General features: G+C 37.3%; 2 protein-coding genes across 3 annotated transcripts; both read left to right on the top strand.

The window, feature by feature from the left end:
- The first annotated feature begins 1223 nt into the window (after positions 1-1223).
- On the top strand, positions 1224-15041 carry LOC113683285 (uncharacterized). The gene is made up of 22 exons (XM_027200510.2): positions 1224-1732; positions 3538-3636; positions 3997-4105; positions 4363-4488; positions 4826-4851; positions 5139-5228; positions 5808-5872; positions 6188-6250; positions 6337-6391; positions 6766-6827; positions 6986-7137; positions 7547-7594; positions 8025-8089; positions 8433-8542; positions 8812-8900; positions 9234-9367; positions 10061-10125; positions 10448-10563; positions 10677-10735; positions 11365-11445; positions 11751-11847; positions 12072-15041. The coding sequence occupies exons 6-22, from the start codon at positions 5202-5204 to the stop codon at positions 13775-13777; spliced, it is 2994 nt and encodes a 997-aa protein (XP_027056311.2). The 5' UTR covers positions 1224-1732; positions 3538-3636; positions 3997-4105; positions 4363-4488; positions 4826-4851; positions 5139-5201; the 3' UTR covers positions 13778-15041.
- Positions 14600-27041, top strand: LOC113683291 (uncharacterized). 2 transcript variants are annotated; one of them, XM_089191728.1, is made up of 17 exons: positions 14600-14663; positions 16480-16625; positions 16880-17131; positions 17633-17797; positions 18317-18430; positions 19335-19460; positions 19743-19839; positions 20245-20463; positions 20871-21244; positions 21686-21853; positions 22153-22263; positions 23208-23324; positions 23457-23547; positions 24169-24543; positions 25080-25199; positions 25580-25732; positions 26192-27041. In XM_089191728.1, the coding sequence occupies exons 1-17, from the start codon at positions 14600-14602 to the stop codon at positions 26716-26718; spliced, it is 3219 nt and encodes a 1072-aa protein (XP_089047854.1). In that variant the 3' UTR covers positions 26719-27041. The 2 variants fall into 2 exon arrangements, with proteins under 2 accessions (XP_089047854.1, XP_089047853.1); XM_089191727.1 differs by lacking the exon at positions 14600-14663 and having other exon boundaries at positions 16454-16625.
- Positions 27042-27594: the final 553 nt, after the last annotated feature.

The raw sequence follows: 27594 nt of genomic DNA, 5'->3' as shown, positions 1-27594 counted from the left end.
ATGGACTTAATTTTACCGTGAGCTTATTCACCCGAATTGAAGATCAGACAAAAGGCCTGTCTAATGTGCTAAGAATTGAAAGGTGACTGCTGGACATGTACTTTGCATTTACACAAACAACATTGTCTTCTTCTGAACATTTGAAATCGAGAGTTTAGTCTCTGCAACTTTTAGCAAGAACTGATTGCAACTGGCTTGTGAATTTCAGGGAATTTTATTGTATTCAGAATTTTTATTTTATTGTATTCAGAACACTGAACTGTTTTGTGCTTTTGATATACCTTTTGAGCAAATGGAAGGGTTTTTTCTAAACTCCTTTGTCTGTTATTAGATTTCAGATCAGGTTTGATGTTGAAAGGCTTGACATTTTGGAGCCGGATCGAAATTACAAAAAAATGCATAATTTCTGTTCTTTTTATGATATTCACAAGGGGTTTTTTGCATTCTGTTCCTTAGAAATTGCAGAATCTGGTTAACATAAAACTAAACCAGGCAGGGATCTTTTCCATGATGAAATATGACAGTGTTTTCATCTTTTAGGGTTCATCGCAAACAGTGAGCAAGTACTGTGCTTACCCTGAAAGGCTCAAATTGTTATTAATTACATAAAAACACAGCTTTTTGGAAAGATAATTTTATAAGGAATACATACATATATGGTTTTATAGCATTTAATTAAAATCCTGATGATCTGTGACTCAAAATGTTGTCGTCGTTCGGGGGAAAAAATATGGTGTAAAAAATATCTGGGTCTTAAAGGGTTAAATCACTTCTAGCTTTCTTCTTAGTTCTTGTTCGTGGGCAACGTCTGCTTAGCTTCCTATGTGGCTCTTACATGCGCAATCCGAAATATTTTCGCAAATCTTTCTAAGAAAGAAAGGTAGAGGTGTGGACGAAGAACTAAAATACATCATTTTTCTTTACCCCGGCGTCATCAACCGACGTCATCAACCGTCTGTATCATGATAAATCATAGTCACCCAGCAATCCTATATCAAGAGTGCTTAGTATATAGCCGTTAGGGGATTCATTTCTTGAAGGATTATAAATAAGTTTGGACGCGAATGTTTTTCAATGAAGAATGTCTACTTCATTAACATGTCAATTTTCGTGACTACAGAAATATGTCTAGTGTACACAATCACTGACGACTTCCGACAGATTTTTTGCTTTCAGTATGAAATTGCTCTACCAAAAACAAACTGAAGTGCACGGCATCTGTCAATTTACTGGGATCATGAGAACCCGTATGTATTAAAATATTGGCAATAAACGACCCAACGTGGGGTGCGGAGCTAGAGCCAAACACCGAACAGCAAGACTGAAAACAACACTTTGTGCGTCAGTAGAAAGAAGGATTTCTAACTGAATTCTGCTATTATATGCACAGCCTTGGTTCCGTTATGCCATTTCCGGTTTTGTGGTTTACCTGTGCTTTCGTTGAATTTTAGAGTTGAAACTATTTGCATGGCTACGCGAACTCACTAGGTAAATAAGACTCCGTTTTCCCAATATGCAAAGTGGTACGAAATAAGTTTGCTCAAGTAATTTCCAAGGGAGACAAATCCTTCTCATCCTTATGGAATCCAGCAAAGAACGAGCAAGGTTCTGTGGCAATATTCTGGTGCGAAAGACAAAAAGAAAGAGCTTTCTTGCCAAGTCACTCTTTGAAGGAGTTTTTGGAGTATTGAGCGATAACTTGCTAGAGTATTACCGCAGTTCGGCATAGTGGGTAAGTACCTTAGTGGCATGATCTGTAGAGAATGCTAAAGCTTTTATCTGCTAGTATTACAAAGACCAACGATTAGGAGGCTTATGAACGTTCGTATCTAGCAATAAACCGTTTGGGTTTTTATTGAAGCATTTTTCTGGCCCTGAGCAGGAAAAGTAAAAGGGTAATTCGAAAATCCCAATAAACTCTCCAATTTGTGCCTTGTTTAGCATTGGTTTAGTATGCTTAATTGCTCGTATCTCTTCATGGAAGTTACCAAGGGTATCATGGAGTTAATAAGTTAGATCAATGTGTATGGATTCGGTAACTAAAGTGCCAATTGTTACTAAATGAGAGTTCATAGCCTGACTGAAAGAAATGCTACTTCGATCTAAATCGAATACAATCGACAGTTTCCAGTAATTTTCAGAATAGGAATCCCTGTTTCAATAAAGTTAAAGCGATCACTGTTTCTTGGTTTCTTCACATTTCCACGCATTTTGAGGATCTAAACTGTTTCTTTAATATACATGATAACTTCAAATATGACTAAATGTCGTCTGCTGAACTGTCAAAGAGACGGTTTCTTTCGGAAACTATGCGCTAAACCTGTCAGTTACAAGCGCGTCTCAGTTTTCTGACCTTATAGTCAATTTTCAATGAAAATATCCGAAGAGCCCATCCAACAATGCTAAACGTATATAAAATAAAACGATTACCAGAGACAATGATTTTGGGCAACTTCGCAGACCAGAAATAGTGTTCATTTTGGATACCTTCACTGTTTAATTAAGTTGTCTGTATTCAGTATAAGCATACACACATAAGCGAAATGTTTATTCAATTTTTCAGTCATTGTTATTGTAATTATCCAATAACATAAAGAGTGGGTGGCATAACAGATATTTCATGCGTAATAAAGTGAAAGTCAACAACAAGCTTTATAAGCGGATTACAAGCTTGCTACAGAAAAGTTGTCGCGAGAGCCACGGAAGAGATTGTCTTTTCGCAGCCTAACTAAGAGGCAGTAAATAATCGCTTCTTCGGAGCGCACTTTCAATGACATCTTATAGTTAAAACCACTTACGAAGGCCAATTTGAAGGAAGGAGAATTTCAGAAAGAGCTGCGTGGAAAAGCGACAGATCCAAATAAGTCAGGATTTGTTTTTGCTCTTCATCTAATTAGCTGAGTAGGTTTTTTATCACAAAGCTCAGTGAGGCAACATCATTGCAATCAAAGATTGCCTCCGACCAAAAAGACCACAAATTAGATTTTAATGAGAGAAATTGTGACTATTACAGGGAAAAAAAATTCGTGAAAAAAGGAGATTTAAAGAACTTTTGTGAGTGACCACAGCTGCCATATGGAAAGGGCAAAATAATTTTGTTGATCTTTGGATTGGGCCACGAAAAGGTAAAATGCTGGTCCGCTGGAAATTTTTGTCTTGGGTCAGCCTCGGCCGCCATGTTGGTACTTTGTAACCTTTGTTTTCAATTTCCGGACTCAAGAGCCTTGACGGATATCAAAACCCATTTAATGCTATCTTTTAAAACACGAACATACGCACACAATTATAGAAAGACAAAGACAAAATTTTGGTAAATGTCCAATGATATTGAACTCAGGCCTTAAAGAAAAAAAAAAGCAACAGACATGTGTATCCAGTAAATTCTTCTCAAGAAAATTTCTCTCTTGAAGTAGATGCGGATCTGAATAAAAAGAATTTCGAAGGCAGCGATAAAGTAAAATATTATTTCCCATAAAATATCATAATTCTTTTATTTTTTATTTTTTTTTTGATCAACACGTTTTTTTCGCTGCTCAGACAAAAGGAGAAAAACCTGATTTTTTTCTCGAACTACTCCACATCCAATCAGTCGAAGAAGTAGACGATGATGCATTCAGTCAAGCGCTTTGTTTTCAGGTTGGTGTAACTTGTTTAACGATTCGTATAAGTATTTGTAATTACGCTGAAGTACTATCGCCAATTAAAACGGGGATGGCATACACAACCCAAAATGTCACTAGCGTTTCAGTGAATTAAGTTGGCTACTTAGAGAAAAAGAATGACAACTGTGAATCAGATTTTACTATTTCTTTTATAATTATTTGCCATACTTGACCTCCTCATACACCTACATAAGGGGAAAACATCCGTACGTATACCATGTATCGATTTTTCCGAGGCAGGGCGCTTGCTAACTATTCCTAACAATAGGGAGGGTGCTTGTTCTAGGTTGGGCGCTGCTTATCAATGGAATAAATACGATATTCTTGATTGCAGGTAACATATCACTGTCGCACTAAGAAGGATAATTCTAATACTCGAACCCTTTACCTCTCCGCTTATGATGTGGACGAGTTGGAGTCATGGCTGAGTTCTTTACGATCAGGTGCGTAAACTTTTTATTCTTGACGTGATACCTTTTGAAAAAACGTTTGTATTTAATTTGTCGGGCATTCACAAAACCACGAGTTTTTCCTGTTGTGGTACATAGTAATCCTTCGAACATTTATCGGGGAACTCTCTTTTACACACTTAAGAGGAAAAGCATGAGCGGAAACCTGTTTAGGGCACGCAGGTGGATGATATAGTGGTGCATACATTAAATTTCGCTGTACTGTGGTGCCCAAATGGGTGAATTTTCAGCTTGTCTGGACAATCCAGTGTGCCTGACCCAGTACCATTCGGGTCGCTTTACCGGAAAGGGATGGTCGTGTTGTAGAGCTACCTCGTTTCGAGGTTCTGCTGGATGCAAGCCAAGTACCATATATGGTAAGTAAAAACGTAAGCTAAGGCAGGAACATTATGTTAGCCTCTCCCACTAAATATGGGCCAGCTTTTGTTTCATTGTACAATCAGTTTTGTTGTAAGCATTAGGTCATTGCCTTGTAATCCATTTACGAGAAGTCCAGTAGTGCATAGTCGAAGGACTTATCCAAGCCGCCTTTATCTGAAAACGTACGCGTAAAACCAAAGATATTCTCTCTTCAATACCATGTCACAGTCTAGGCATTCATTCCATAATCAATTGAAATACACTTGATAATGAAAACATCTTGACCCGAAATGTTGCCTTCTTTTGCCAATGCTCTTCTACTTTATTTCCTAGGAATTCCAGCTGCAAAGAAGCACAAGGTAGTACAAAAGTATATAAATTGGTTATTATAAGTCAAAGAATCAAAGAGGACGCATCGATTCTCTGTTACTCTTAGTTTCGCGCCTAAGCGCTCGTCAAACAGACGAAATTAAATACATTGTGAATTCAATAATGATAATAATGATACTAATAGTAAAAATCAATAATATCAATTTTGATAATCATTAATTTTTTATTAAAAATATTGTTATTATTACTATTGCATCTATTATCATTATTTTTATCATCATTACAATTATTATACTTAAAATTTTTTGTTTCGTAGTTATCACCGGCAATCAACTTCCACGGCTTCGGAGTAGTTGCATTGGAGACTCATTTCTCAGACATGCCAGGGAGCCTTCCTTTTAATGCCGTAAGTCATAATATCAGTTATTAACTGACAATTTTCCTTATTCTTGATGTTAAACTTGAGGGCTGAGTTTTCTTGATCGCATTAATTATGCGTATAATTAAAGGAAAAGCAATTTTCATATTCTTTCGCGTATGGTTTTCTTTAAACTACCAGGTTTATCAGATTTTTCAAAAAACTTAATGGAAGATGTTACGGAGTGTCCCTGAAAAATGCCGAAAACGTTCCGAAAATTTACGAAAAATTGTATGGGAGGCTGGGACTACTTTCAACGTGAAATGAGACCCCACGGCAATCACTTAAGACATTCGTGATTGTGCTCTTTAAAGAGACAATGCGAACAAGCTAAAGGCTCAGAATTTTTCAATATTAATGAGAAATTTTGTGATACAAATTTTGATTTGCATGGTGAGATTCACGGATAATCTTGATAGTTTTCAAAAAAGTTTAGTTGGGTGTCGCAAGAAGTTTGCTTTGAACGGCATGGGCTAATCCACATTTTTGCATTGTTTTCTAGTACTAAGTCGTTACAGATTTCATTTAGATTTATTTATCCAATCGTGTGGATCGATGTTATCATAGGGTGATCATCTGACGGTGTCTGGTGCTTCTGGTAGTGTGGAATGGAAAGCTTTTTCAACTACATCGTAAGTGGGAGCTATTTGCATTTAGATATTACGTTTCTAAGAGTACATTTGAACTTTATCGTTCTACACAGCATCAGAGTTGTCTTACGTTACAAAATCCTGTTCATGTCTATTTTCATTAAACTCGTCCAACGGAAAAAATTCAAATCACTTCCAGTTCCCATTCCTTTTCCCCTTCCCCTAAATAAAATAAAGACAAATTAGAAATACTTCTCAAAACTGGAGCATCGTCATATTACGGTAGTATAACGTGTTTCTAACTTAATAAACACGCGTCCTATGGTAACACTTACTGAGTGCTTTTACACTTCAAAGGACGAGTGGATATGGTTACATTCCAATAAATCTTGTGAAATTAAAGGATCTCGACGAAGAACCGTAAGTAAATGGCGATATTTACCCACAGGTCAAATTATGTTATAAAGATATCATATTTGTTAACACTTATTTGTGCATCGATGCAGGTGGTTTTTTGGCGAAATTCCGACGTCTATAGCTACGGCCATTTTGAGAGATCAGGTACGGTAATAACTGAAACGTCGAAATACTTCAACTTATCAGATCGAAAATTTCATTAAGACATGCTACTGGATATCTCAAAAAGACGACCCAGAATAAGAAATCAAACTACACGAGAGTGAAAAAATCTGTGGTTAATAACCAAAAACGTACTCAGCAATTTCGGGTGATGGCCGACAAAAAAGAAACAATAGTTAATCTTGTTTATTGGTATGTTATCAGGACCATAAATTGAGATATAACATTAATTGCGAAGCAGAGAATGCTCGAGTATCATAAAGTGCATTATCTTCTGTTTAAATACAAAAGATTAAAAACTGGTAAATAGAACTCTAATCATTCCTCCTCTTGAACAATCCCTGTTGGCAATGTAGGTTCCCGGATGTTTCATCTTAAGAAGCAGTGGACTGGGGACGAAAACTATTTTGTCGTTCAGGTTAGTGACGTTTTTTTACGTATATCATATGTTTGATTAGAACCAGTAAAATTGAAACAATAGAGTCAGTGGATGATAGGAAAGCTGTTTACCTGACAAAATACGCGTTTATTCATTTTTTCTGCTTTTTTTTTGTCTTCTCGTCTACTTTTTTACAGAATGGACAGAACAGTGAAACACATAGAGGTCCTTCTCGATGAAGCAACTCAGAAATATCGTGTCAAAGACGAATCTGACGCAGTGTGCTATGCGAATTTCCTGCAGTTTGACAGCATACAGCAGCTGCTGGATCAATGCAAGCAACATCCAAGTAATACATGAATGGACGCATTAATTTCTAAAACTTTAAGATATCGCTTTAAGTTCTTTTCCTTAGAGAACTCAGCAAACGCAATACTAACTGATAAATTTACGCATTTTGCCAGATGCTCTCCCAAATACCCATGAAATATTTATGTGTCTAACGCATTATGGCTTTTTTTGCCGAATGAAAAGAAAAATCCTATAAAAGCTCAGAAAAGAGAATCGAGTGAGTCACCCTAAACAACTCAGTTTTTCAACTCTGTCAATTTTCCAATGAGAAGGAGAAAAGACACTTGTGCTTATAAAGCATATCTTTAAAGATTATATCTTTCAATATCTAGTAGTTCAAATGTTTTGTTTTATCTCGAAATCTCAACACGATGAAATCTATTGTGATGCATTTTGTTTGATTGCAGCTCTTGGAATAACCCTGGAGAAATATCCCACCATTAAAAACGCTGACGGTAAATTGTAATAAGGCGCAGCTAGCATTTTACTTACCAGAAACGTCAGTTATAGATCAGATAACTAGTAGTGGGACTCCAAACCATATAATGAGGACAACGAAACATCGTATTTATAGAAAACATGTAGAGATACGGAATGCTTAGACTTTCCCATCCATATTTATGTGGAGAAAAACGGGACCTGATTGTAGCTTAGCAGCTCTTAAACAATTCGGAGCAAACAAAGATGGAAGTCACTATCTTTAAGTCAGAAACAGTCAGTCAAGAGGTGTAGCAAAGACATCTTTTATCACTTATATATCTCAGCTATATAAGTTGTTATTCGTCTTTTTGTTAATTTTTAGTAAGTCTAACTTATAATTTGTGTTTGATCTTCTTCCGTCCTGAAGCATCTTTCACTTACCATTGACATGTTTTTTCTTTATAGAAATATGGAGGGTTGACTGGGGCGAGATTGAAACTGGGGGAGAATTCAACGCAGATCTTCCATGGGTAAGCTCAGTAAGCCCGAGCGTCGCCGAACGATTTTCACTGAATTAAAACTTTATGCGTAAATTAAAGTATTTCTGTCACAAAGGAGATACGCCAAAGACACGTTGGTGAAGGAAGGTGGAGGAGAGATGCGGCGGGCATTTTATTTATACAAAGTCCGGACAGTTGTAACTCGTTTTAGGCGTCCTCAATTATCAGCAATGCTTAATCACGTTGACACGTAAAGAAAGTTATTATTATCATTACTATTGTGAGGGAACCGGCTGAAAACCCCGTCAGCAAGTTGAATGAGGTGCCCATCGGAAAGTAATAGAATGGTCCAAAATGCATTGCTTTTCTGTAGAATGTCAGCTATGGAAAATTTCACAGCAAGGATGCCTTGATCCACGTTTTACCGGAAGGAAGTTCTGATATATTAAAGGAGAAGTTTAGTAACCAGGCCAGACTAATGACGTGAGTAAAAAAAAGATCATGCTCTTCTAAACACACTGACGGTTGAGAAAGGTTTCTTGGGTGGAAACTCACCCCTTGAGTATTTATTATCTGAAAAGTCTGCTAAACACACTTAAAAGGCTTTGGACTGAGTAAAAGGCTGGCTAAAGACATCTAGATTAGCGGAGTGAATGTCTGATTGCTTGACTAGTGACTATGATGAACAGGGAAAGTTTGAAGACAACCAATCGCTCAGACTTTTTACTGTTCCTCCTCTGTTGTTTTCGCAGGATCTTTAACCATGACAATGTAGTAAAGTTACAAGGAGTGGGAATTAAAGGACCGCGCAGTTTTATGGTTCACGAATATCTGTCTAATGGTAATATGCAGGATATGATAACTCTATATGATTGCATTTTGAGTTCGTAATGCAGTCAAAGCTCTAATTTAAGCTAACCCACACATGAATTGACAAACACATCCTCTTCCATAATAGCCATGCCTTGAGCTACTTTATAAAAAACGTACTTATGATCAAAACATAATTGTCAAAGACCATTTTCCTTCAATTTCACGACGCCACTCTTAAAAACTTCCAAAGGGTCTCAAATGACAGCTTCAAATTTAATTATCTATTCGGTGACATAATATGTAACATGCAACTGAGGCTAAGTTGCCTTCGTATTTAAACATTTTTTTATTTTATTTTCAGGAGACCTTTCAGACTATCTGACGAGAAACTCTTCTCTGTTAATTTCCTATCCCACGGAATTGGGGCATATCATGAATCAAGTGATCAACGGAATGGTCTATCTGCACGAATGCCGTACAGTACACGGCGAGTTGGTTAGTACTAAAACTGTGGTAGATAGTACCACTAATTTTCCAAGTTGCTTTAACTAACACTGAAACAACACAATCTGCATTAGTTTGATAAAAATGGTACATTAGTTGTATGAAGGTGTCCGTTGCTGGTTTAAAAATCACTAATTCTGTTGTGCGGTACCAACACATTTATGAAGAGTAAATCTTGTATTAACAAGCTGCTCTATCCTCCTGATTCTGAAAAATAACCTTTTTTGATGAACAAAGAACTAAATTATTTTCTTCTAAGACTTATGAAAATTATTTTGGGAATATAACTGAATCATACACCTAACAGTAATTTATCAGGTGCAGATCAATGGGATTCGTTTTCCCGATATAGTTTCCACAATAACATTTGGTCGAAAACAAACAAACAAACAACCAGGCAATGAGGGAAAGAAAGAAGAGTTAGCCAAATAACAAAGCATAAAGAAAGACCTATTTGAATTTCTTACAGTTATCTTTCTCAATCTTTGCTTCATTCCTTTGAAAACCAATGAAGGAATTTAGCATGAGACCTTGTTGATTCCTACGTCAACCGTCGTTTTTTTAATATGTCACATCCAGACAAACTTAGCATTTCTATTTGGTTTTTCAGCTTATCCTCTTTGGTATTGTAATTGATGTGCTTTATTTTTCTTGTTTGTTTTCTGATTTCGTCCTCGTTGTCAGGTTCCCAAGAACTGTCTTGTAGGCGATAAAGGAACAATAAAGATATCCGGCTTTCATTGTGCAAGGTGAGTCACTATTTGCAAAGGCAGAGTGAGACATGAATAGGAAAAAACAGAGAGAAATAACCAATCGAACAAACAATAGAGAAAACAACAAACGAATAGAAATAAAAAACAAACAACTAGAAAACAAACACTCAAAAAGTCACTCAAATGCAGATCCTGTTAGGGTCGATTAAGTGACCCCATTTTGTACTCTTGTTAGTTGTTAGTAAGATTTGAAAACCCTGAAAAATCTTATAGAAGAGATGATAAGGAAATATTTTTCAGACAGATGAAAAAAAATTTGAAAAAAAAAATTAAATTAAATAAATTTGGGCAAATATAGATCTCCCTGGTGCAAGAGAGCACTCTCGGACGATGTTTACAAGAACAAGATCCCCATTCCAGCCCCTGAACTTATGGAGTCTACAGGATCGTTTCCGTCAGACGTCTGGGCTTACGGTTAGTTAACTCATATTGCACTATAAGTCACCAAAATGCAGGCTTATGTATAAATTGCCTTTATTTTCACAGATTTTGTTTGTTCTCTAGTGACTGAACATGATATTTTGCAGGTTTATTCATCTTTGCTGTCACTACAGCGATCCAGCAACCAATAACAGATTTAGAGCAGGTGCGTCGCAAGTATTTTCACACTGCGTTGTTTAAGAACAGACTAGATGATATTTTTTGCAATAATTCAGGCTTCAGACCTCAGACTTCAGACTTGTACTGTCATAAAATGAAAAGTCTCCGCAAATGGAATTAGAGAATTTTTGAAAATTACCTCGGTGAAAGAATCCCTCTCTTCTTTAAATTTGACGAAATTCTAAAATTTTAATAATCGATGTCGACAGAAAATGTTGCTTACAGTTGCTTCCAGGCTACGTAAATTCTTCATGTGGCTTACGTGCATTGTTTATGACACGATTATATCGCAAAATCTATTGAAGGCAAGCATAGGCTGAGAAACAGTGCTTCATCATAAATACGAGAAAAACTGGTTCTTGTCCGCTGATTAACCCTTTATACCCAGTAACCGATCTGTTTGCTATTCGATATACTATTTCTCTATACATTTCCTATGGTATTTACAAGGACAATTTGTCCCATAATCAGTAGCTGCCTGGCCTCGTGATCATTTCCTTTACTCTCATGACCTTAATGTTTGATTCGGGGCTGATACTTTCGGGAGAAATAAGATGCTGATCAATCTCAATGCTTAATTGGTTAACCTCGGTGTTATTTTTGTCTGATGATAAGGTGTTACAGTTCAAACGGAAGGACGACACATTGGACAACGTTTCCAGTTTCATTGATAAGATTACTATGTGCTTGCAAGCGGTATGTTGAACATCAAATAGTAACTGGAACAATGGATAAGCCAAATCAATTATGTGCTTCCCTGTAGCTCAACGATACTATACCTTATCCAAAATCGTGCTATATTGTCCAGTAACGATCGAAGCGCATTGAAAACCCTATTGCGCAAAACGATTTAGTGATTTCCATGACTGACCAGGGAACTCTTGAACCTCTTGTTAACTTTTGGATCCAAACTATGCAAATGAAACGTCTCATTAACAGAATTAGAGCCAGAGCCACATATTTTACGCTTGATAAAAGTACCTCTTCTAATGCTACTTTAGGAACCTACGGCTCGCCCAACCTTTCAAGATCTTCGTGACTCACTTTCAGAGAAGGTTGGATCTTCGACCCCAAGTTGTTCTTCCCATTCTTTGGAAGGTGAGACAATTTAAATTTCCTATTACGTATTGGTAAGGAGGTGGTCGGTACATCACTACTTTTATGTTAGGTTAGCAGCCACACTGCCCTTGACTTTTACTACATGTCACTCACATGCACTTGTGGGCTCTGGTGGAATAGTGTTAATGAATCTCCCATACATAGGCAATCGATGTAGACCTAGGAGGTGTCTGATGCCTCTATAATTTTTCCTTCACCGACAGACCCACTGAACGTGCTGAATTTTGCTGATGAAAATTCAAAATCTATCGTCAAGAAAAACAAAGATACTATGGTGGAATCATTTGAGGATGGCAACGCTGCAATGGATTGGGACGATACTGACATAACAGCATCTTATGATCAGGAAAAACTGAAACAACGACTTCGAAGTGCCGAGTTGGAAGCGTTAAAAGCAAAAGCTTTGCAGAAAAGAGCTGAAGCTGCCAAAGACTCCATCCTTGCTCAAGTCCAAGAGGCGGAAACAAAGTGTTTGAAAGAAGTGGAACTAATGACGAAGACCTTTCTGTTACGATTAAACGAAGCAAACGATCGAGCAGTCGAAGCCGAACAAGCATGCTACATCGCGGAAGAGGTGAAGCGCCTTACTGAAGAGAAGTACACACTTTACAAGTACGAAAGTGAGAAAAATATGCACGAGCTGAGATCTATGTTTGACGATACCCTTCTCGAGAGGGATGAGTTAGTCGCAGCCTTGAAATCCGTTGGCAAAGATTTCGATGCACCGGAGTTGATTTCTCCAAAAAGGAAAGATTCCATCAACCAACTAGAAGAGAAGTATCAGCGGTACATTTCTACAAGTGATCGAACAATACAAAGCCTGAAGACACAACTAAATGGAGTTGTAAAACAGAGGGATGAGTTAGCTATCCATCATGAAACTACAAGGAACGAAATGAAAGACACTCGAGAAGCGTTGGATCAAGCAAAAAAAGAGAAAGAAGAATTTCAATTCAGGTTAGAAGAGGCACAATTTGAAATAGAGCGACTAGAAGAGATGATCTCAACCATGACTCAAAAACGTCAGCAAGCAGAACGTGAGAGAGACCAGTTACAGATGCTTACGGACATGTCTTTGATGAAACTCAGGCAGGCGGAATCAGAGGCACCAAGGAAAAGGGCTTCCCTGTGTTCCTTTCCACCAAAGATTGACGACCGTCCCAAAGAAAAGAGAGATCCTAGTCTAAGAAGACTTTCTGAACAACTATTGCACTTGATCGATCCTCCATCGGAAGAAATTCCACTAAAATCAAGTGATAATGTCGTCGACGAAGGAAGTGAAACTCAAGAGACGGAAAGAAATATGACAAAGTCCGGTACCGCGATCGAGAACGTATCGTCTCATGGAAAACAGAAACTACGGAGGCTTGGAAAAAGTGCAATGCCCTTGATACCACAGATAAAGAAATTTGCTCCATTCAAACCAATAAGTCGCAAGCAAAATTACTTTCACCAGAAAGCGTCAGATGGACACGATTCAACATCAGCTGCGAATAACGTTTACATCAACATCGACCAAAACGTAAAATCACAAAATGACACTTGGCAGGAGGCTGTGAATGCACATGAGGAGCCTGATAAAACGATGTTTCCCGAAGACCATCCAAACCTCTCTGATTTCGTTTCATCAAAGCAATTTACGATTCCAACTTTGCACATAGAGGAGGCGGATACTGACTCTGATATGGACCATGGGAAGGAAGTTCCGCAGATTGCAATTTCAGACTTTGATAATACAGAACTCGCAATAACCGAAGTCGACGATGACGAAGAGTACAGTAGTTATGAAACCGACGGCCAAGACTCTCCAATGTTCATCATAGGAGACCAAGAAGGTCAAACGCGAATTGTTTACAGTGTCGACGACCTTCCAAAGCTTTTAGAGGGAATCCCTCAAACAAATCTCTGATGAAAAACTCGAAAACATATTAACAAAATCTTTCTTACATGACTTTCTTGCAAGACTTTACGCCGTTATTGCATATATTATAGGGTGGTCATGGGAAACAGGAGGGAAGTGTTCAAGTACATCATCATTTATCATTTCCACTGAATTAAAAATGTTTTCAAACAAAGTAAAAAAAATTGGCGAAAACATTATCTAACCCGACAGATGGAGACCACCTACACATTCATCACCTTTATCATTTGATAAAAAGTTTTGTGAGATTAATTTTTGTTTATGTCCTGCACTACATTTTTTCAGGAAAAAAAAACAAATAGAAAATTATCCATAAAAATTTTATTCTTCTTCCAATATTTTCTTCAGAGAATATTTCATGAAGTATCTTTTGTTTTTGTATTCCACTTCAAAACTCTTCAAAACTCGAATAACTAGTGATGAGATATCGTAAGCTAATCGCAAGTGAAATGCAGTAACTAAACTTTCAAATAGAATAACTTAGTTGAAACAATACGCAGATGATTTGGATTTGCGGATCACTCCTTCATATGATCTAACGAGCCACGTCTTTTAAGAGATGATAAGCAGTTGTCTTGATTCGTGATAAAATTTATGGAATTGATTTCGTGCATCCCTTTCAATTCGAAGTGATTTAACCTGACCTTGGAATGTAGCGTAAACATGATTCATTACCAATTTTTGTAACAAACATATGTTTTAATTTGTGTAGATAAGCCAGATAAAGTGTTCATATAAAAGGAAACGATGGGTCCAACATAATTAGTAATAGGCGTACCTCGTGTGCCGACAAGACGTCCTTGATATATAATGAATCTTCATCAGATTTTTTTACCGTTTGTCATCCTTGCAAATACTTTGTTCGCGGTGAAAGGTAAGACAATTGGTTATTAACATGGACAACCGTCATTTTTCTTATAGTAAATTCTGAAGCGAATATCAAGCGGGTGAGAGGCGGGTGCGCACTACGAGCTGTAACAATATATGCCCTGGAATCTCTCCCATTTCTCGATGCTACTTTTCTTTTTATCATTACTTTAGAAATCCCTTTTTGTTTTTATCAAAGTTCAAAATTATTGGAAGTTTTGCAAACTAAAATAATAGTTTTGCAAAATAAAATAATATTATTCATCAACGGTTGCATCAGTTGCCACTATTTCACACTGTGTTCTAATTTGAAAACAATTTGAAAATGTTTGCTCATTCTATGTATAAAACGTAAGCAATTAAAAGGAAAGTGTTTTTTTTCCGAGCTACGTTCATTTTATGGAGGTATTCTTCAAGTCCATGCAGTTAGAGGCGAAACTGTCTAAAATATGAGGAGTTGATTATGTCAGCGTCTTCGATATAACGTTTCATTAAATTAACATCATTAACTCTAAAAAACAAACAAAGATAGAAAACGCTTGCATTGTTTAATACAAATTTCGACTTCAGTTGTTTGTTAGTGATCAGAAATCGAACTATTGCTCCCATAGAGAATTCTTCATAAGTAAACTGTGCGTTATCTCTGTTATGCCCTGTTTTACTTGCAAGAAGTCAAAGGGATCACGACTGCGCGTGTCTCGCATGTTTTCTTTGACTATTTTCCCATTTAACTGTATTAACATATCACATTCATCATTTTCATGCGGCAATTCGGTAATTCTGTTGGCTTAAAACCTTATGAACTCTATTCAGGATTAACTCCCAAGGTTATGCAAAAATAAAATTATCCTCACATGTGGGTATTTAAAGGCTGAGAATGTTCTCATGCATGTCATCGAAACGTCCATTATCAAATATTTATTTGCTCTTTACAAAAATATAAACTTCTTAACGTTCCTACTTAAAGAGGTTATCTTACTTTAAAGAAGCGGCGTGGTCTTTAAATCGTATCAAATAGGCTTTGTTATCTTTAAAGTTTGTTATCGTTATCTAATAAAGTTTAAGCTTATAAATTACAACAGATGCGAGGGGAAAAAAAAGTTGGTCGACACCTAATTATTATCTCGCTAATCTGCCAAAACTTGGTGGAATTGTAATGTGTTTAAAATTAATTTTTGGACGATCTGTTTACAATGTCTTGAGGCGCGCGCAGTTTGCAAATGAGGTACTGTCTAATGATAAGGACACGTGGGATGCTTAATGCAAATTCCGGTGTTAAGTGGCTTACCCTTAGTATTAAAAAGCTTTTGTTTAGAACCATACAGAAAGGCTTAAAGTATTTAATGGAAGACAAGGCCTTTCAACCACACAAGTGTCATAAAAAAGAGTACTTTTATTAAAATCTTATTTAGCGCATTATTCTCTCTATCTCATTAGAGTTCATAGATCGCCAACTTAGCGTTACTCGATCAGACCGTTACGTCAAAAATGACATGACATGATCTGGTCATGTTATGACGAAACTAAATGTATTACTTGCGATGAAGTAGTCCAGAAAGGACTAAGGACGCTTATTTTCCTTAGAAATTAGGTCTGGAACAGATTTTCACTTGCCTTCACCGACTGAGAGCCCATATCAGACTAAATAAAAATGCACCCTGTCAGGAATTTTTTTCTTCTCTCGTTTATTTCTTGCCTTAGAACGATTTCCTAAAAATCCTAGGCAATGACCTAGAGTACCATTCATTTCAGACTTTAAGGAATAAATAGATCATAGCAGAAAAACACCATCATAAATGACACTGTTTCCTTTGTGCTTGAAGGAACTTCTCTTCAGACTGGTAAGCTTAACATTTCGCAAACATTTCAACAATGGAGCTGTAACAGTGGCTGCACTCCTTCCTTTCACTGCCGTTTGCCTCGTTGCTCCAGCGTCGCATTTCCTAAGACGTTTAGTGGATCCGAGAAGGTATGAATGAAGGAAAGTATAAATCTTTTCACAGGTTTGAATTGCATTCTTGTCATACTTTCTGTTTCGAGATTTGCGCGTATTTGAAAACAACATAACAACAGAATAAAAACGTAGAGCTCATATGTCCTTGCCGCCAACGCTTTACTTCCAAGAATTTAATTTAACCTTTTAAAGCCACGAACAGCGGAAAAACAGCGTAATAAACTTCCCAAGCAAAATTATGATTTTTTAGTTTCACTTTTTAACTCAAGGTGCAAGTTCACGTGTCACTGAGCTATGGCGAAGAGTTTTCCCGTGTTCACTCTCCATCAACTATGTGGGTTCGATCTATAACCACACGTGGATTTGACGTGTGTGTCCGTGAGACAGGCTCAGCAAGGAATGAAAGTGGTGTTATCAACTGGGTGGCTTTCCAAGATCACATGGGGATGATACACGGAAGTCTTGAGTTCAGCGGAATCTGGACAACAGAAACAAAGTGTAACAAAGTGGACTTTTCACAAGTTAGTCAACACCCTTTTTCGTAGCTTGTTGTACAATGATGATGAAGAGCGCGTGTTCCAGGAATTAGTTATGCCACATAACTACTCATTCTAAGTCAGTCAAGGTCCCAGATATGTTGTTACATTCTGGGCAATGCTAAAAGGGTTCGCTATCAGCTACACCAAAAATGGCCAAAAACACTTACTTCCTCTCGGTATAAATATAGTTTTCAAACACGAAATTGAGATGGAAAGGTTGCTTTTAAGATAATAATATAAGACCTCTCACGGAAAGAATACTCCCAACGGGTATGATTCGCCGAAAAATCCTTTAAATTATTTTTGAACAACGTTCTATCAACTCTTATTGGTTAGAGTGTATCATGGATACGAAGGTGGTAATGGCAAAAGATAAGTAAGTTTCATCCCTAATCTTACGCTATACGCATAAGTATACGGCCATACAAATATAAAATATTAGTACCGCGAACGGCTGCTTAGAGGACATTGAAATACTTGCAGGGTTTTGGCGGTATTCCTTTCGTATTTGTCTCCGCTAAGTACAATCGTGATACAAAACCCGATGACGCCATGTATGTTTGGTTGGAGAACATTAAACATGGAAGTTTCGAAGTGTGCATCCGGGAGTTTCTGCCGTTTGACGGACAACACCAAGATACAATTGTGGTAAGCGAGCTGACTGACGCTTTCTGTAGAAGACCATCCACAGTGATAGGCTTCCATTTCCCGATAGGTTCCATTGTGCGCTACTTTACAATTATTCAGTAAACACCATCGACTTCGGAAGTAAGAGGCCCGAATTAGCCTTTTTTTACCATACGTTCGGAGTAGTTGGTATTACATTTTTATTCAGATTTTTTCGGTACTTGTAAGACGATTATTCCAAAAAAAGAAGAGATTTGAAAATGATTCGGAAATATTACCGGCACTCTAGAGATGTTGTTCTTATCTCCCTTCTTAATAAAATTTCAAAGACATCAGTCATTGATGACAGTCTCGCGTACCTGCCATAACAATTCCGCACTATCACCTTCAGATGAAAAGAGTCTATACTAAAATTGTCCCAAAAAATGGTTATGATATTGAAGTTAATTCATACCGTGGTAGAGCTTATACAACTAACTGATTTCCGGATATTTTTTCTTTTCTTTTTGGAAGCATTTTGTTTTTTTACTCTTTTGTTAGGACTGGTTTGCCTTCACTGGAAATGGTACAGACCTAAATTTCACTTTGACAGGAGAAGCTAGGTTTAAAAACAGGAATACCCCAAAAGTTGAGGACAATTATGGTTTCTGTCAAGTAGGTATCTGAGGATGTGCGACCCTCTTTACACCCTTTACTATTTTGAACAGTCATTGTCTCTTAATAAGCTTAAAGCTGTGTTTTTTCTATTTGTCTATTTGTCTATCTATCTACATATAGAGAATAATACATGAGTGCGCGTGAATATGAAATTTCTCTTCGAGTGTTTAACTCGATAGCTCACGAGAAGCGCAGCGAACGAGTGAGATATCGAGCTGAACACGACGTCTAACTCGACTTCAAACTCGTTCGCTGCACTCACTCGTTAGCTATCGAGATGAACGCTTGATGAGAAATTCTATATCTACGCGCGCCTATGTATTATTCTTTATATCTATTTATTTAATAAAGGGGTAAGTTTCTAGAGAAACCGTGGTGCTCGTCGGTGGGAGAGAATAACAAGGTAATTTGGTATTATCAACTGAGTTGATAACGTAAATTGGTCATAATAGAGAGTTTCAAAGCTGATATTTCCAGCTTTTGCCCTCCAAACGCTCGAAATTTCAAATTTGAAACTCTTTTCATTGGCCTATTTATATTATCTACTCAGTCAATAATTCTAAATTACTCTATCTATCCTTCTATCTGTCTTTCTATTTGAGTATCTATCTATCTGTGAATAAATTTATCTATCTGTTTATCAATTTATTCGCTAATTCTTTCATAAGGAAAATCAAGGAAAATTGTCATTGCTATCAAACAAAAATAGAGGATCGGACTGGAATAAGATGTGAGTCAACGCGAGGAAATTATTAGGGACTCTTTTAGGCATAGTCTCTCATGCCTTTTTTTTTCCAGAAAATGAAAGTTATCCTAAATAAAACTGAAAGAGATGACTGTTTCAATTCACTAAGTATCCTACAGAAGATATCGCTAATCCTTTCCCTCTCTTCTCTCCCAGGAAGTGTCGTTCAACACTACTTTCTACACTTCACCTGTTGTGCTGGTTTCTGTTCATCACTTCTATGACCGTCAGCAGAAAAGCCTCATTCTACCGGAAAACAACATAATAACGGCTTGGGTGGAGGTATTATTGGAGCCTTTGATTAGTTTATTTGTGTCTTTCTTTTGAGTTATCTTGGTGCAAACGCAAAGAAAAGTTTTATAACTGTTTTGTATTCCCTTTCGCACTAAAATACACTCTCTTAGATGAACTAAAGAGTTACCTTGAAGGCCTGACATAAACGGACGGGAAAAAGGGGTTTTTCCACAGCCTAGACCAGGGTGGATCCCGGAGGAACCAGGAGCTCATTCTAGGGGTTCGATTGTATTGATAATTAACACACTGTAATGTTTTCGCAACTCGTAGGAAATTCGACTTACATCCATGACGATTTGTGTGAAAGATTTAAGTGGAACAGGAAGTAAACACGACCCTTTGTCTGTCTATTATGTTGTGATTGGAGGTAAGTGTTGCGGACTGCATTCAACTCTATTTTAAAAGTTTCCTTGAAATCAACACTTCATCAATCTTTCATTCAGGTTTTGGCCTGATCAATTTAAAATCAATATTCATAACTACTTTAGCCTTGTTCCATTAAGGAAGTCTATGATGCTCTTCTTTTCCTAATTCCATATAAAACATTGTTTTTCCTAATTCCCATATAAAACATTGTTCTCTCTCTCTCTCTCTCTCTCTCTCTCTCTCTCTCTCTCTCTCTCTCTCTCTCTCTCTCTCTCTCTCTCTCTCTCTCTCTCTCTTTTTCGCTGTTTCCTTTTTCCATTTGATTGCTAAATTTTTACAGTAGTGTTTTACGCAATAATGTTGTTCGAGTTTGGTAAGCGGCCTTTTTATCATTATATTTTAACAGATCTTAATCCATGTCTTGGCGTGCATTGTCCTTCATTTGGAATTTGCAAAACATTTAGTGCCTATGAATCTCGCTGTGTTTGTTACGAAGACTGTCCCTCGTATCAAGATCCTGTGTGCACCACAAATGGAACGACTTACGACAACCAATGCTGGTATGAGTTGAACTACTGCAGAGGACTGGAAAAAAATTCTGTTTATCATCCAGGAAGCTGCGAAGGTAAGTGAAAGGTCTCAATTAACCAGGAGAAATTCCTTTTATTCCCCATTCCGTCCGTTCCTTAGTCCACCGATCCATCCATCGATCCATCCACCGATCCATCCATCCATCCATCCATCCACCTCGGCATCCATATATCCATCAATTCATTCAAGCATCCATCAATCCATCAATCCATCAATCCATCCAGGCATTCATATATTAACTAATCCATCCATCTACACATTTATGTATCCACCTATCTTTCAATCGATTCATCAATTATTTGAATTTTCTTCGCTGTTTAAAGCGATTCTGTTCAGTTTCTACCTAAATAATGGAGCTTGCAGACATGAATGTGGATTACTTTCATAAATTATAAAAATCCATTTCCTAATCAAATATTTATCTTGATGTATACCATACAGGCTTCCCATTACTGCGGGACAAGATAGAACTTCGCGTGCCAAAATGGTCAGATTCCAGCTGTGAAACGGTCATTTTCCCGCTATACCGCTTCTATCCTGAAAAGCAGGTTCATGTACAAATTACCGTCACCCACATGAATTTGAATGACTCAGAAACCGTTCATGACGCTGTAACGTCATGGATTGAAGATTCAAACACAGAAAACTTTACAGTTTGTGCCATGCAGTCTGGAAGAAAATCAAGAAACTCTAACCCATTTGCAACAATTACTTGGGTGGCATACCAAGGTGCACCGCCAAACGGAATGACGGGAATTATCAAGATGCAAGAGTGGTGGTCTGGAACCAAGTGCGCAAAAGTGACTTTTTCAAAAGTTAGTTTGGAAAACGTTCGCTGCTGTGTCCACTTATTCATTTTATTTTGTATCTAATTATGATAAACATAATGTGGCACAAAAATGGTCATGTTTAATTTTCTATTTCTTTTTTCAGTTATTCAGTTTTTTTCCTCGTTCCGTTTTTCTTGCGTTTTTCTTTTATATGCAAACATCACAATTTCAACACAGAAAAGAAAAAAGTAACGTTTTCTGCCTGTTAAAAAAAAAACGCTTCCCAAATGTTCTTGCCGCAACTGTGTAATGTGTTGCACAATTGAGTAAAAAATTTGCAGTTGTTCCAATTCATTGTCTGAAGAAGGCTAGTTAACAGCAGTCAAAAACTTTTTCGTAAAAAAAAAAATGATCACACTTTACTGCTGGTGAACAATTCCTTTTTTTTGTTGTTGTAACATATACATTTTTCCTCGGTAACCTTAGGACAAGTTTAAGTCGGCACCAGTAGTTCTTGTGACAGCTGAACATCTGAGGACAGGTGTAGAATACGATGCAGCTCTGATCTGGACTGAGGACGCGACTAAGGACTCTTTTAAAGTTTGTCTCCGTGAAATGCAGAACTTTGATGGAAAGCACGAGGATATCACCGTGGTAAGTTTTCTCGTTTTCGAGAAAGTAGTTGGTCGTTGGTCTTTCGGTATCAAAAGAAAACAGTTAGCACAAATTGACAATTATTTCAATAGATCATTTAACATAATAACAGTGATATCTACTTGAATAGACGGAAATACTCATGGTTGCTTTCTTATCCCATCAGATGAAACACTTTACCTTTTCCCGTATTCTACGCTCCTTTACTCATCTTGCATTGAATGTTCTTTCTCAACATTCACATCCATGTTTCATAACAGTTTACTTCAGTATTACATGATTATAACATTCCGTTGCAGAACTGGATGGCATCTACTGAACTTCATAAGCCGTTCTTCGCCGAACATGGTTTCATCAAATTTCCAAACACAAATCCTCCATTAGATGAAAATAACAATGCCTACTGTCAGGTAAGCAGCTTCCAATGTTACAGTATATAGATGACGGAAACTCTTCGTCAAGCTCTTATTCAAGCTATTCGGGCCCTTTAAAAATGGTTACCGCCTAATAAGGCTTGTGTGAGATCATGACTGTTAAGCTGGGTAGCGGCGTTCATGATAACTTTCTGGTAAAAGTGGAGTTCTAGCAATGATAATCGAACCTCAATACACTTACCATTACCAAAATGTAAGACATCTTTCGAGGTTTCATACGGGAAATACAATTCTTGATTACTACAGTAATCTCCCATATGTTCTTTGTAAATTGCCATCAAATGCCACTAGAAATCCTTCGATCTCTGCTTGAGTAACAAACGAGTCCAAAAAGTGATCTTTGCATTCTCCTTCGAAGGTTGTCCTCTCGTAATAGCCTGTTTTTGGATCAGTTTCACATATTTTGGAGCAGAGAAATTTTCTCCTAAGACTGCTTACTTTTCCTCTTTTAAGTACGAGCAAGGGAGCCAAACGTTAAGCTTTAAAGTCGGCGAAAATCTCGCGCAAATCCGAGCAAAAGAAAAAGAAGGATATCTGTCCACCATTTTGGAAAGAGCAACCACGTTTGCAATCGGTGCAAAAATAGACCCAAGAGGGGTAGGGAAGAAGTGGTAAAATAATTAAAACTTTTATATAATTTGTTGGGAAGTAAAAATGTATTTGTAAAGACACTTCGTTCTTAACATGACAACAAAAAAAAATATCTATATTCAATATCGGCTGAAGAAAATCTATTTAATTGGGCATAGTCGATTAGGTTCCGTGAACGCTTCCCACTACGGCCCGCCATTTTGGATACATCTGAGCCTGCGCGTGCGAGTTCCCGCTGGAAGGCCTGTCAAAATATCGTGGGAGCAAAACTTCACCAGTTGTAGGTAATGCTGTTCATGAAGTTACGTCCGTTCTTATTTCAAAAACAGTTTGTCCTGTTAACCAAAAGCTACAACAGCACACCATCAGTCCTAGTGACTGCCAATCACCACACAGACAATGGAAATTCAGCCCCAGTTCACAATGGAATTACAACATGGATTGAGGTTATCTTCATCTTTTTTCTCCATTTTCAAAATATCCAATTCTTATTTACTTCTGGAGAGGTTAATGAAACGTGTCTATCCACAAATGTTCTTCATTTGTTGATTTACAATGAATGAAATGTTTATTTCCAGAACATGAATTCTACGGGATTCAGAGCCTGCCTCAAAGAATTGTATGAAACCAGATATGAACCTGTATCATTAAGTTATGCAGTTCTGACAGGTCAGTTAGATAGTAATTAATTCTTAAACAACGAAGTACTTGAAATGGTGCATGGACCCTATCTCAAGTTTGCTATTAGAATTGGAAAAATCAGTTCTGTTAGTCGCAACACGTATTCTAGTTCTGCGGATGTATATCGACAAAGTTGAAATTATTGGCATGATGTTGAGGAGCTGCATTTCGTTCTCGACCAGTTTTTATCGAAATTGTTCACTGAACTGAATTTTGTATTGTTGGTATAAAAAATAATTTATGATCATTAGAATTAAAGAATGATGTCTTTCATACAAAACTGTATTAGGCTGGGATCAAGGGTTTCTGAGTCATGCTGTGACGGATTGTTGTGCTAGACATCGCTAAATCGTGTGTTCCAAAGATTATTTCCTTCTATTATCTTTATTCTTGATCTCCAAGAGACTGTGCTACGAGACCAATAAGAGCTGTATATTTGCCTGAGTGTAGCAGAGTCTGTGATAAGTACATTGTCCTCTTCTTGATAAGCAAGAAGAGGATGATGTATTTTTTAAAGTATTTTTCTACTGCAACTTCATCATGCTCTGAGTTTACTGCATTGTGGAAGCCTTCTCTCTATCTACAGTACAACTTTTGCTTCTTACATAGATATATGCGACCCTGGATGGAACTACTTCGATGGTCACTGCTATTTTACAAGTAAAACCTGCGCAAACTGGACCACAGCCCTAAGGAACTGTCGAAACGAAAACTCAGCTATCGCTGATATTAAAAGCAGCGAAGAAAACGTTTTCATACAGCATCGCCATAATGGAGAAAAATCATGGCTTGGCCTCAATGACAGAACATCAGAGGGTAATTTTACATGGGCGGATCGAGGAAGAGGGAATTTTACAGCCTGGGCTAAGAATCAGCCAAATAATTTTAAAGAAGAAGATTGTGTGCACGCACTTGGCATTAAATATCGCTACGAATGGAACGACGTAAAGTGCAGTGACTGTCATCATTACACTTGTAAGAAAGGTAAGGTGTTTACGTCGTTAATCAAGATTTATTTGGGAAGGATAGAGGGAAGTTAAGAGAGAGAGATGAAACGCATGTGCTACAAAAAAAAGTTCCTGCGTCACTTTCAAGGTAACTCTCGAACATTAAACATTCATTTCATACATTCACTTTCCGCCCTTGCTAGCCTTTCACTGGTTCTTTTTGACCAATCAATCTTTCCACGCCTTTCGATGTCTTTTCTCGCTTTTTGTCAATCTACGTGGGCGACCTCTTCCCTGGTTTCTTTGCCTTCATTGCATTTCTTCACCTTTCCTCGTATTTTTTCGCCTACCCTCGCTTTTGTTTGGCTTCCATGGCCTTTTTATTTTGCCCCAAATTCCTACCCTAGCCAGAATCTAGGTAAAAGTTACTTTTCTTACCCTACTTCATAGATTCAGGATACAGATAATATTTCTTTTTTAAAAATTTTTTTGGTTTGATGTCTTCATTTTGTTTGTTTGTTTGTTTTTTTATTATTGTATTGTAAAGGTCAATAGATATATTTCAATCTTCAGACTTGGATGAGTGCAACACAAACCAGGACGCATGTGACAGTAAAGCAAGTTGCATTAACACCGTGGGCTCATACACATGTCTTTGTGATAGTTCTTACCATGGAGATGGCTTTGAATGCTGTAAGTACGATACATATATAAATGAGAAAGCATAAAAAAAGCCATTAACCGATCAGCTCTTCCCAAAACTATCTGTATTCGCTTTCCAAGTTCTAGCTTTGGTGCAATGATGTTTACAATTATTACCATTCAAGTTAACTCGCCAAAAAGGCTAGCCCTCGGACCTATGAGTTATGTGAGACCCCATCTTGGCACAATTAGAAGAATATATAAAGCGAGGAAGACAGTTTGTAATCGTTTGAATAATAGTGCTCGACAAGTGAGTTGTACAAAAGAGATACATGTCATGGTAACTGGCGCTTCTCAGGATATGATATCATTCAATATGTTTATTTCTAATAAGCCTAGATCTATTTTTTTTTGCTTGCTCGTTTGTTTAGCACCAACCCTTGGCTTGTACTCCAGTGATCCTGCTCATTCCTGCAAGGAAATGCGTGACTTAGGACTTTCTAGGAAAGATGGAAAATACTGGATCGACCCTGAGAAAAACGGAAATCCTTTAAAGGTTTTTTGCGATATGACAACAGACGGAGGTATGCTGTAGCTCCAGAAACTAGTTTGTGATAACTAATTTCTCTCAGGGCGGAGACAAAACAATCGAACTAGCTTATGCTATTATTCATCTTTTCTCAGTTTCTCCTATTCTACTATTATGGGTTGGCCCCGTAAAGGAGAAATTAATATAGGTTAATTCGAGACCATTCCCAACAAGGGTGACGTTAGAAAATTATAGTAACAAATCCCTAGTTCTACAATTTATCCGATATAATTCACCCGCACCCCTCCCCCCCCTTTTTTTTTTACCAATAATCTGATCGAGTTCCCAACAAGAAGGAAAACCCCAATTTTCAATCGTTGATCTACTTGGTTAATATCTATTTTACTTACTCATTTACTTCCAACATATTTGTTTGTTTATTTATTTATTCAATTATTATATAATTTCTATTCTATTGATTTAATTTGTAACTTGGAGTTTTATCCGACTTTAGGAGGATGGCTTCTTGTGTCTGAGGTTGTGGTCGGCAGTTCAAACAAACCCTTTCGGTTCTCGGTGGAGTCATCGTACCGTGGAATCTGTAAATCTCAGATGTTCCTCTCAAACAGTGCCATGAAGCAACTAAGACAGCACTTGTCATTCACTCAGTTGAGGTTCTACTGCAGAAAGAAGAGAACGTTCCACGTCATGACGGCAAAGAACAGCGCTGGTGAAGCAGCTGTCCAGTTTTTCAGTTATCAAACGAATGTATTGCCTCTCTCCTGTGGCTCGTATGTGAAAATGACTGATGATAATTCTTATTTAGCAGGACAGTGTAGTAGATGGGGATATGACAATATTTTTTTTGTAGGCAAATGGAGTCACTTGGGCTTGGGTAATACAGCAAGGCTCTTTGATCACTCTGCTTTTGTTGGGGGTGCATATCACTATGTGTTATATTTAGATGGCCATAGGTGGGAATGCGATGATTACCAAGTTGGAGTTTCCTCTGGGGACTCATGGAAAGTTTTTGTTCGTTAGGACCAAAACTTACTAACCAACAAGTATTGGTTTTATTTTCTGAATCTTTCAAAAAACCATTAAACCATGATAAAAGATACCATCTTTTCATAGCCGTAGTTAACAATGGTAATAGCAATCATGATCATAACAGTAATGATAACAATAATTATAATATAAATCATAACAATGATAACAATAATTACGATTTTAATAACAATAATGATAATAATAACAATGATAATAATAATAACAATAAAAATAATGATATAAGAATCAACCATAATTATTAGAAGCAAATAGTTATAGATTGAATCTGATCAAAATTGAATGTACTTTTATTTGATATTTTATGGGGGCGTTTACTTTGGATGCTTCTATTTGTGTGAAATGGGAAGATTAGTTTCAAATGTCACTGATCCCTGAAGTCGACCAGTCGAAGTCGAATATTTTTCATAGGAGGCTTAGGTTGCTAGATCTAAGAGCAAACGGAGATCACTTTAGAACTTTCCTCAAAGAAACAACTCTGGGAACACAGTAATTCGAAGAAGGGAAGTGATACTTGCGTTGGGGATTTCATGTGAGATTTTCCGACAAATTTCGCGCAAAAATAAAGATGTCAGGCAAGCCAAATCTCAGACGTGACAGATACCAACTTGGTGACAGGCAAGTGGTGAATTTCCTTACTTGATTACTACGACACTCTAGCGAAATTTTAATGTGGTCTTTACAGGCATCCCACGTAAAAGCAAAACATTTTTGTAACAAAAACAGCTTTTGATTTGGATGGGTCATGCAGTAGAGTATTTCCCGTTAATTTCACTTATCATAACGAGCATAGTTGCCGGGAGATTACCTTCGATTCAGTATGGGTTGCCTTGAATACAAATCAAGGAG

This window comes from Pocillopora damicornis, chromosome 13, assembly GCF_964200805.1.
Source record: "Pocillopora damicornis chromosome 13, jaPocDami1.2, whole genome shotgun sequence".
Lineage (NCBI taxonomy): Eukaryota > Metazoa > Cnidaria > Anthozoa > Scleractinia > Pocilloporidae > Pocillopora > Pocillopora damicornis.
Note: the sequence above shows the minus strand (reverse complement) of the source record. Positions and strands in the feature narration are given on the sequence as shown.

Coding starts and splice junctions, on each gene's coding strand:
- LOC113683285 (XM_027200510.2), top strand. CDS start 5,202: ATGCCAGGGAGCCTTCCTTTTAATGCC. Junction 5,873..6,187: donor AAAGCTTTTTCAACTACATC/GTAAGTGGGAGC, acceptor TACACTTCAAAG/GACGAGTGGATATGGTTACA. Junction 8,543..8,811: donor AACCAGGCCAGACTAATGAC/GTGAGTAAAAAA, acceptor TTGTTTTCGCAG/GATCTTTAACCATGACAATG.
- LOC113683291 (XM_089191728.1), top strand. CDS start 14,600: ATGAATCTTCATCAGATTTTTTTACCGTTTGTCATCCTTGCAAATACT. Junction 21,245..21,685: donor CAAAAGTGACTTTTTCAAAA/GTTAGTTTGGAA, acceptor CGGTAACCTTAG/GACAAGTTTAAGTCGGCACC. Junction 22,264..23,207: donor ATAACAATGCCTACTGTCAG/GTAAGCAGCTTC, acceptor TTTCAAAAACAG/TTTGTCCTGTTAACCAAAAG.